The following is an 11,201-nucleotide window of genomic DNA, read 5'->3' as shown; positions in this document are numbered from 1 at the left end:
CTCCCCCCCAGTTTCATATCATCAGCAAACTTGCTGAGGGTGCATTCTGTGCCTTCATCCAGGTCATTGATGACTACATTGAACAAGACTGGACCCAGGACTGACCCCCCGAGGGACACCGCTAGCTACAGGCCTCCAGCTAGACTCTGTGCCACCGACCACAACCCTCTGAGCTCGGCCATCCAGCCAGTTCTCAATCCACCTCACCGTCCACTCATCCAACCCACACTTCCTGAGTGTGCATACTGCACAATATGCAGCAGTTAACACAAAAAATGATTGTTTAAGTAGCAATTAAGCACTATAAGCAAAATATGAGTTCTAAAACAACTATGAACACTCAAGTGAAAGATAATTATCACCTCTGGCAGAGGCAATTCATTCTTTCACAATGTACACTTATTTTAGCTTGTAATATATCCAGTGTCATTCTGGTAACTTAAGCAAAAAAATAAGGCTTGGGGAACTCTCATTCAAAAATGCAGCAGTGCACAGTTTTTAGTTAAAACAACTGTATTCCTCTGCATGAAAGGTCTAATTCCTATAAAATATACTAAGATGAAGCTCATGCAAATTCACTGTTTTGCTTGCGCATTCTTCTTCCAGGACAGTACGGGCTTGGAATACGGTGGGTATCCCGCAGTCAGAGCTTTGCCACAGAGTTACTGTGCACTAGTTCCTTCCTACTCCTGCTGGCCTGGCAGTAACGAAACAGGGGCAAGTTACCTAAACGGTAAGCGCTGCAGGGCCGTAGCATAACCACAGACAGTTACCTGGGAGTAACTAATATGCAGTAAAGACAGGCTGACTCTAATCCATTCATACTCTCAGAGATCAAAGCCTCTGAAGAAAGGGAACAACAGAGCCCGAAAGTTCTTCTGAAAAGAGCTAAGGAACTTCACAGATCCGCTACAGCACTTCAGAGTTTAAAACCAGGCACTTACATTTCTGCATCAGCCTCCTAGAAACCTAATTATTTAAGGCAGCAAATTGAAACCCTAAACTACTCTTATGGTGTTTTTGATTTTTATTTAATAGAAATTTAGTCAGACAAAATGCTTTTTGAACACATTTGTTGGCTAACATGCTAGGTATAACATCAATAATAAAACAGGAAGATCTCATTTAAACTACTTTAATGAAAATATTTAATAAGCTTTCTCCAACACTGGAAAACAGCACTAACTATTCAAGCATCAGTCTTCAGATTTAAGAGCCATTTTCTGCCGGAAAGACATCCAACAATACATCAGGAGTATTATCGTATTTAGCTATTCATATGAAGTTTATGCATTTTCTGTTCCTCCCATTTGCTTCAACTGTTAATCTGTTACACCACTAAAGCCACCCAGAAACCACAGCACCTTCTTGTGAAGGCGTTGTTCTAGGTAGCATTGCATCTCTTCAATAGCGCAACTACTTCATCCTATTCTCAGGAGTCATTCAGGAGCCTAAATCCCACCAAAGCCTAACTACTGTGTTTTCTGTATATGAAGACAGATTATATAAACTTGTTTTAAAAGAAGTGTCTGCACTATGAAAGGGCAAGAAAGTTAATCATTGCTCCATACAGCTACATGGACCTTTTAACAATAAGGAACTAGATATACTGGAGGGAGATTCACAAACAAGCAACATTTTTCTCACCTTCAGTTTTGTATGCATCAATTCTTTACTAGTAATGATGGTAGTCACCTCCGTTTCATTTAACCCATGTACTATCGCTGGGCCTCCCAGAGTAGCATACAGTGTAACCACTGAAAGAAAAATAAGAAAAAGAAACTGGTGAATCCCTATTTTACACTTTCAAATTTACAAAAACAAACAAACAAAAAAAAGCTTCGGATTAATCTACTCATGTGAGCCAAAACAGCAAAAATCTGTTTATCAGCTAGTATAAAGGTGGAGTAGTTTTCTGCTTTAAAAAAAAAAAAAATAAAGCACATTATAAGGACTTAAAGACAGCCTAATTTCTCAATTGCTCACAAACGTAATAAATAACAAAGACTAGACAGTCGATATGACTGTTTACTATTTGTCAGGCTCTAACTGGAAGTTAGAGCCCACATTATCCTGTGTAATTCTCCAAACCTACTCTTATCTTCATAGCTTTTAACGTTTTAAATACAGGCATCTGTTCTCAGTTTAATAAACACTTTACAAGGTTTAACAGTCCTCTTGTACACAGGAAAAAAAGGCAGTTACTTGACTTCTCTTTTTAGAATTCGTAGGTTCTGTTGCTCACTGTTTAGAGCCCATTGCTAATAAAAAGTTATTAAAACAGTGTAATACATGTTATCAACAGATTAATTCCCACACTCAGTAATAAATCTTTGACTACCATATTCCCTCATCTGTTTAAAGCAAGCTAATAAAGGTTTAATCACCACAACCGTTAGACATAGACTAACATTGTGAGAACACAGTATCACAAGGACAGAAAATAAAGTTTTTCCTAACAGTCAATTCCTTAAATGTTTTGTGTATTTTAAGGGTAATTCATTAACAACACAGTGCTAAACCATAATTCTTTCATATTAACCATTTTAAAACCAAATTTCACTTCCTGCTATTTAGGGAACTGCACGATAAAAGAAAGTAAGTTATACGCAGGAACGGATTGAGGGAAGAATGAGGCAGCTCAGAAAGGAAGAGAGATATTGCCCTTAAAACAAAGCTAATTTTCAATTTTCCAAACACAATACTAAATGAGATGATGGCAATTCAGTATAGTTCACATCTTGAAGTTATAAAATCACTTATCACAACCATTAAAAATTACATAAATGCTGGAAGTTATGTCACGTGAGATATCTGAATTTCTTTTGTACTTCAATCTGGACAGGTCACTGAAAATTTAAACATAGCAATTATTAAAACAAAAGACTACTATAATTTAGAGCTTTAACTGCAGTACATTTACTGTAGAGACAGATAAAACTCCATTGTAGTCTAAGAGCTGAAATGCAAAGAGTTACTAACTCAGTACAGTAAACTAAGGAAGAACTCAAAAGCAGACAGTTTCCTTGCACAAAAAAGTAAACAGTTGACCTCTACTTATTTTTTCCTTGTTAAAACAGTCTATCATAGTTCAGAGCTGTTGCAGGGCAAACGCACATGCACAGTGTTTGCTTTAATTTGGTGGGAGCAAAGTCCAGAAGAGTGCCTCTACTAGTTCCCACGAGCTCTCTCGACTTACTTCTGTGACCCCTGTTATATAAACATCTAGCAGAAATTCAGTTTCCCCAAGCCAACAAGCACAACTGAGATGCCACATTAGCTGGAAAGAAAAGTATAATCTCTAATAACCATTCACAGAATTAATTACTCATCTACAAAATAAATACATCAAAAACAACTCATAGTTACATGATGGAGCCAAAGAAACAGAGAGCTATACCTTTTATAAGGTGGTGTATCAAGGTCATGGAGAGAAAGAAAGGTGAATAACCAGTCTGATCTGCAAAATTCTCTTTCTCTACATTGACACACAAAACCTTGTTCAGATGCATCTGAAAGTGGTTTAGGTATTTAATTTTTCCCCCTTTTCTACTGGAGACTTGCTGAGAAGGGGTTTTTTTTTGTGCTTGTCTTTACACAAGCAATATCAAAAATAAGATGTAAATTCAAAATTTTTACTTGATTTTATGCTAGAAATACTGCTCTAAGAAAAGTCTGACAAAAAGAAAAATCTTAACAACACTGAATCTGCCACCTCATTATACAAGAGCAAAGCCTTGCCCACCCAAAATAGGATTTTTGCCATTTACTTCTGTGCAACTAAAATTTCAAACTGAGTATTTCATCCTCCATCATATCAAATATAAAAAGCAAAGTATACTTTTAAAGGTGTCAGGAAAATCAATCCTGACAAAAACAATTCTGCTGAAGCTTCAGGAAAGTGTGAATGAACACTGGATATACACCCTTTCTTATTTATTTAATGATTTAGTTACAGGCTCAGGTGCTCTATCTGCTCACACTGGTGAAGAGCTCTTCACACAGATGAAGAAAAGATATTTTGAAAGAAAATGTATTCGCTAGCAGCCCCTTTCTACCTCCTGCAAGGCTTACTGAGCCTCAGTGTACAAATATGATAGCAGAGCACGCAGGATATTTCTAATCCTTAAATCACTTATCTGTACAATACCTAATATTAAAATGATTTTCCCCATTTTCGTACTAAAGTACAAAAGGCATTCTCTCCAACGGTAGATATGAAGCACGTGTAGCTTACATTGACGTAAATTCACAACACTATCAGAACAGCTTGCTCTTGTAAAATTTGAAAACTGAAAAAAGCTAATATTAAATAAGTAACTGAGTAATGTTTTGCCACGCTACTACTAAAACAAAATGTGAATTTTGTAATTTCACTCTGCAAAATGACTACGTGAATACTGCATGATAGTATCATCTGCCAACATGCAAGTCAGCCAAGTTCATGTAAGATCACATACAGCTTAGACGCTAAATACCACGTCAGACGCTGTGCTGAAGCACGTCTCAAAAAGGGAGATTAAACATTAATCCAACAAAACCAGAAACATATGCATACCATTCTACACACAACATCCATCTAGTCACTATGTCAAATTTTTTCTAATTACGAAATATTCCCAGAATTTGTAAATGTACTTCACTTCCAAGGATAAAATAAGTGACCCAAACATTTGTGTTTTATTCCTGGGATGGTCACTAGGAATTTAATAGATCCCAAAAGTGATAACAGGGAACAAACACAACATACTGTGAGAACTGTAATCAAAAGCCAAGGCAGACATCTCAGCAGAGAACAGTTTGTGCAGTTCTCTATTCCAGGAGAAAAGTTAGCAGCAGTCACTCAATGAAGAAAGGGCAAAAATATCTCTGAATTTAGGTTGGAAAGCACCTGTGAAGGTCACATAGTCCAACCCGTGCTCAAAGCAGGTCATTAGAGTAGGTTGCTCAAGGCCACGTCCAGTCAAGTTTTGAGTATCTCCAGGGATGGAAATTCCACAACAACTCTAGGCTCTGGTATTTAAGTACCCTCACAGAGAAAAAGGATTTTTTTAACGTCTAATCAAATCTTCCTGTGTTTAAACTTGTGTCTGTTACCTCCTGTCCTACCAAAACACACGTCGCGTTTTCCAATACTCCTAACCATCTTGGCAGGCCTCCACCAGACTCTCTCCAGTATGTCAATCTCTGTCTTGTACTGGGAAGACCCAAACTGGACACGGTACTCTGCATGTGGTCTGACTAGTGCCCAAATAGAGAGGAAGGATCACTTCCCTGAACCTACCTTGCTTGCTACAGATATGCTACTACAGCCCAGGATGCTGTTGGTCGTCTTCACTGCAAGGGAGCACTGCTGACTCATGTTTAAATTTCTGCCCACCAAGAGCCTGGGGTCCTTTTCCGCAAAGCTGCTCTCTGTCTCGTCGTCCCCCAGCCTGTACTGGGGCATGGGGTTATCCCAGCCCAAACACAGGAATTTCCATTTGCTTTTGCTGAACTTCATCAGGTTCCTGTCAGCCTATTTCTCCAGCCTGTCAAGGATCCTCTGAACATCAGCCCTGCCCTCCAGCCTATTGACTGCTCCCCCACAATTTGCTATTGGCTGAGAACCTGCTCTGTTTGCATTTTGTCCCATCATCCAGGTCATCAGTAAAGACATTAAACAGTATTGGACTCAGTATCAATCCCCATCGGCTGACAGCTAACTTTGTACTGCTGATCACAATCCTTTTGAGTCACGGTCCAGTGGCTTTTCCATCCACCTCATCATCCATTTATCCAGTCCTCATCTCACTGGTTTAGCTACACAGATACTGCAGGAGACCACGTCAAAGACCGCGCTAAAATCAAGGTTTATAACATCCGCTCTTTCCCTTGGTCCACAGAGCCAGTCATTTCATCACAGAAGGCGAGCACGCTGATTTTGAAATGGTACGATCTAAGGAAGTACATCCTGCATCTAACTCAGCCCTTAACATTGAGGGAACAATACAGTACATAAAATTATCACACAGAACTGCAGCAAAGACATTTTTACATGAAACTGCTATATGCTCATAAACGTATGGCTTATTAAACTGAAACAGACTTATGCCAAGAGCAGAGATGGACCACATCAGATACAACCTTCTTGTTAGGCTTAGTTCTAAAATCTGGGGAAAAAAATCTAAGTGATAGACATCTTTAGTTATATAGGTAGTGTATCAGAAATTTTTGCATATTTGGCTTTTACAACCTGGCTCTTGGTAAAGTATGGAGGGTGAATGCGGCGTGGGAGAGAAGAGCCCAAAGGCCATGAGAGATGGCAGCCTTTATATTACCCTGTGAGAAAACAAGGATCGTCACCCTTAAGTGCATCGCTGAACCCATCCTCAGGCCGGGCTCATAGAGAGGTGAACTAGATATTAAAAGAGTGATGATGACATGGATATCTGAAAATACACCCCCCTACAGCAAGTTGAGATTAGAACTCAAGAGTTTTCTCAAGGAGAAAATTAGGCCTATGGTTCCTATGCATATCTTTGCGCATAGGATCAGACTACGTTAAGAGCACACAGCAGGCCTTCTCACCATGGTCGAGATACACCTTGGACACAGTTGGGCCCCTCTACGTTATTTAAATAAGGAGAAAGGAGCAGGCTACGGCTCTGCATCTGTCTGTCTCTTGCTCCAAAGGGGAGCAAAGGCAAGCAGGGTCAGCTCCAGCTAGTCTATTCTATTCTGCCACTCCGCAAAGGCACTTCCAACACAGTCTGTAACTGCCAAGAAAGCATGTTATCCTCCTTGAGTATACTTAGCTTTCCCTCAGCACAGGTAGTGGTCTCAGTGGAAAAGTAACAGAAGACTAAAGGATAAGTAAACTAGAAGCGACAGAATGGGACTAGAATGTCATCAGAAAGAAAGGGCACACTTTTACACACACTCTTACAGTCAATCCATAAGAAAATGAGGCGTATGATTCTAGCAGATATCAGAGAACCTCATCTCAGCCCACTTCTAGGCTTAAGGATCCAGTTAACGTATGATAATCTAATGTATGATAATACTGTGAATGACAGTGAAACAGACGCTCACCCAAACTAAAAGGAGGGGAGTAGTCTTAAAGTTCTAAAAGGAGGAATTAGGACTCCTCAAGCCTGTCCTTGAGCACACTCTCAAACCAGCATTCAGGTTAAGTTAGGAGTTAATAAAAGAGATGCAATGGAGGGTGATAAAGTTCCACTGGAAAGAAGTGGCCAAAGTACCTTTAGGATAGGAAACATGGGGTCACTCCATGAGAAAATAAGCAAATCTGTATTTCAATAAACCCCAGAATAGAATGACGGCCACACTGAACATTTAGCAAACTACAAATAACGGAGTGACAGTGCCACTGCTATGAGAAGGCACACTCTGGAACAAACTGAACATGGTACTGCCTAGCTTTCTTAGGGAGAAAACGCGATTCCCGAGTCTTCAGTGTGCTCCTGTCATCTAAGGCGAGGGTTAGAGGAAGGGACAGCGTTTAATGAAGACAAGTTAAAAACAGAGAGTAAGCGTGACACTGAAGAGCCCAATGGCAGTTAAGGGCACCAACCGTTAGACAACTCTGCAAGAAGATAAGGAATGTAACAGCACAGTGTGACACTGAACGTTGTCTCGGGATGGGGTTGGGCTAGGTAACCAGATGCTACGGAGCATTAATGAGACTGATGTAGGAATACGTTCCTCGCAGTAAGATGAGGAAAGAATCCAACAGATTTCTCAGTGGAGGAGAATGAATGAATGAATAAATAAATAAATAAACGAGGCCCAGCCTAAGGTTTGAATTTAGGAATAGCTTAGGGTTTGGCAGAGAAGGATTTACTGAGCAACACTCTTTCTAGAGAGCTCTCCAAAGTAAGCTCAGGACTTATTCTTTTCCATTTTGGGGGGGATAACGGTATGATAAACTCTAACTCAAATCAAAAGTGAAGAAATATCCAGTTAAAATAAAAAACTTAGAGGCACAGATGAAGCTTTGACTCCTCAAACTGCGTCAAGGAATTCATATGTGTTTTTTGTTTCTAAAAACCTGGGAATCTGTACTGATGTGAGAGTAATGAGAAAGTAAAGCTCTCTGACAGAAATTCATTGAGCAAGATACATTTACTGAAACCATATTCCAGTTGCAAAGAGATGCAGGTTTCTGCAAAACACCACAAAGAGCAGTCACTACCTTGTGCAGTAAGGATTTTTTTGTTTGTAACTTTAGATGTTCTAGATCCTAATTTTATTTTATATGAACTTTTCTTGGGGTTTAAAGCGAATTAAGAAAAGGTTTGTTTTCAGATTGTGTTATAAAATAAAGAGACATTACAATTTTAAGAAAGGTGTATACTTACGCTGGTAGTTGCACATAAAGCAAGCCTGTGCTGCAATCATCCACTCAGCTCTAGTCTCGCAGAAGATAGCAATGTTAGTCTTTGGCTGCTGACCCAATACTGCTAAGCCGTTTCCAAAATTAACAGCTTTAATGTATACATCATCATATGAAAGCCAGGTGTATTTGCCAAGGATGACCTAACAAGGATAATAAATTTAAATTAGAAAACAGAAAGCCTTAACGCATGTCATACTACATCTTTAACCATGTGAAAGAAATAGAGAAGTTTGAAATAGAGAAGTTTGAAATAAAAGTTGCCTCAGTTATAACAGTTTATTCAAACAAATGAATAATATTCCTGTCAAAAATTATAGGGAGTACCGAAGTTCCAATACACAAACACTGCAACATTTCCATGCACTTCCTCCTCATTTTCTCTTTTCACATTAGGGAAGCACAGGATTCCCAACATATTTTGTGACTTCAGAAGCCCCCTGGAAGGCTATGACATCCAGCCAACATGCCTTCAGTTTTTACAAAGGTTTGTTTTATTTTGAACGAAGGATGAAAAGAGCTAGCTAGTACAAAACATTCTCTGTATCTGCTTTCTTGGATATTTGAACTAAAATTCTGGTACACGAGCATGATACTTAGACACTCATTCTTACGAAAATACTGAGGAAACTGGAATCCAGAAAGCATTGTATGAATGGCTTCTCAGTCAAAAATTGTGAAATCCCCTTTCCTTTGTTCGTTCTGAAATAGACGTCAGGAGGAGGAAGAGTAATCTTTTTGCCATTTCTTTACTGTTCAACAAAAGCAAGGCAGAAGACCTGACTGGAATTTACCGACAAACCTCAGTACTGAAAAGTCATGTGGAAAAAGTTCAGCTATCTCACTTTTCTTCCACGTGGGGAAGCCGAGCACTATAAACGTAGATTTGAATTCACTGTTCACTATCTACCTTATCACAGATTTCCATGCATACGCTCATACCTTACAGTACCATTTTTTTCATTGGCTGATAAGCTATTTCTTTCAGGAATACCTTAGAAATTTTCATATGCAGATGGAGTTATCAGAAAGAGCTTTTACACTGAAAACTCAGACGCTAAACTATTGTACTTTACCTGTCTAGTTATACAAGCACCTCGGCAATTTTGAAAAACCACCAGCTTTATTGGTCAAGTATTTCAGAGCTTTCCTCTGTCTACACAGCATTATTAATCAATGCAAGCAAACACTAAGGAAAAAAAACTAGAAAAAACAGTAAGAGCAAAGTTCTCTCTCTTCCTCTCATTCTGTTTTCCAGATATCATTTACATAGTTTAACTGAATTTCAAGTATGTGGGCTGTAAAAACCAACTTTTTGGCAAGTAACTAGGTTTCTAATATGCATTTCTGCATCAACTTTGTTAATGAGATGGATTTGAAAAATCTCTCTCACGTTCTAATAGAGCAGAAAAACAAATTCTAATAGATTTCTGCTATCAAAACACTTTCACACCGCAGACGTTTATAACTGAGTAACTGAGTTGTACCCACTTCAACCTTCCTGAATATTACTAATTAATCTACATTTTTAGCAGGACAATCCTTTCTTACCCCAAGGCAGGTATACATAAAGCTGTTTGATATTTTCCAACAAAAAAGTTGTGTGAAGTTTCCAGTTATTTAAAACTGAAAAGAAATACATGCCAACGTAGGAATATCTAGCAATTTCACCAGAAAAAACATTTCTCAGATTAATATCTGCTCAACTTTTCCTGTCTTATCATTTACACAAACTTAGCTTTATCGGCAGATGGGCTGTTTCAGAATCAAAAAGTCGAAAAAACCTTGACAGAGAAGGCAAGATCAAAGTCAATTTCTCTACTGTAATTCGTCAGAGAACTACAGCAATGGTACTGACTGGCAGCAGCGCTGTGCGGCACAACACCTGGGCACTGGCCGCTGGCCGCCTTACCTCCTGAGCTCACAGGCAAACCCTACGGAGAAGAACCTGGAAGTTCATTTTGTTTTGGAAACATCAAGATATTTCTACTGTGGCAATATTTTATTATTTCCAAAACAAGTATTACACATTTTCCTATCCACTAAAAGTTCAGCAATTTGAGGTTTTAATTCCAATTTGAGGCACTTTCTGCCAAACTCAAGTGTTTTTCATAGACTCAGAAATTCTCGACAAGCTCATCAGCTGAAAGCAATTTGTAGTACTGAATGAGGCAACATCCTTTCCACCATCATACTCATCTTACAGAATGGCTTCAGAGAATACTGCTCTCAAATAACTAAGCCAAGAAAAGCAAGCAGAGTCTCTCTATTGTTTTCGGTAAATTTGCCAATCAGTAAATTACCTGTCTTTGGCAATTTCCTTAATTCACCCAGTAACTTGCTAAAGTGGAAATAATAAATCATTAAATGGTCGAAAACAGACCTTTCTAAATAACACCTGTGATTCTGACTTCTTCCCTTAATTTTTTTCTTAAATAATTTATCCTGATTGTTTAAACCTATTTTATACAAAGTAGTGAAGGAAGGTCCTATTGGTGGTTTCCTTTCTTATAATGTTAGAAAGGATATGAAAAGACCATTTTCAATGAGGCTATTTTGAATTTTAACTTTCCTACTGCTCTACACAAATTTAAATTCTCATGCCCCTTTCTTCCCCATGCTTAATGTCTCTGTTCCCTCTCTATGACATATTAATATACTGCCTCTGTTCACATGCCCTTTCCTTCTGCGTTTCCCAATAGGCTTCTTTTACAGGATAGGCAGATTGGTCTCTTTCATCCTTCCTTCTGTTTGAACATCTGTCTCCAAATCTATTTCCCTTTTTGGCCCTTCTCTCAGCACC

At 38.7% G+C, this 11,201-nt stretch overlaps 1 protein-coding gene across 7 annotated transcripts in view; it reads right to left on the bottom strand.

Annotated features, from left to right (window-relative positions):
- ACSL3 (acyl-CoA synthetase long chain family member 3) overlaps positions 1 to 11,201 on the bottom strand; it is a 68,680-nt gene that overhangs the window by 22,266 nt on the left and 35,213 nt on the right. For all 7 annotated transcript variants that reach the window (XR_011142936.1, XR_011142937.1, XM_068955114.1 and 4 more), the window contains 2 exons: positions 8,364 to 8,541; positions 1,648 to 1,757 (listed from right to left, as the gene is read on the bottom strand). Coding sequence is in view for 5 of the 7 variants with exons in the window: in XM_068955114.1 (XP_068811215.1) it covers positions 1,648 to 1,757; positions 8,364 to 8,541 (288 nt within the window). In the remaining 2 variants the exon portion in view is untranslated. The remainder of the gene's footprint in view (positions 1 to 1,647; positions 1,758 to 8,363; positions 8,542 to 11,201) is intronic.

This window comes from Struthio camelus, chromosome 9 (genome assembly GCF_040807025.1).
Source record: "Struthio camelus isolate bStrCam1 chromosome 9, bStrCam1.hap1, whole genome shotgun sequence".
Classification (NCBI taxonomy): Eukaryota; Metazoa; Chordata; class Aves; order Struthioniformes; family Struthionidae; genus Struthio; species Struthio camelus.
The sequence above is the reverse complement of the archived record's forward strand: the minus strand, read 5'-3'. Positions and strand labels throughout refer to the sequence as shown.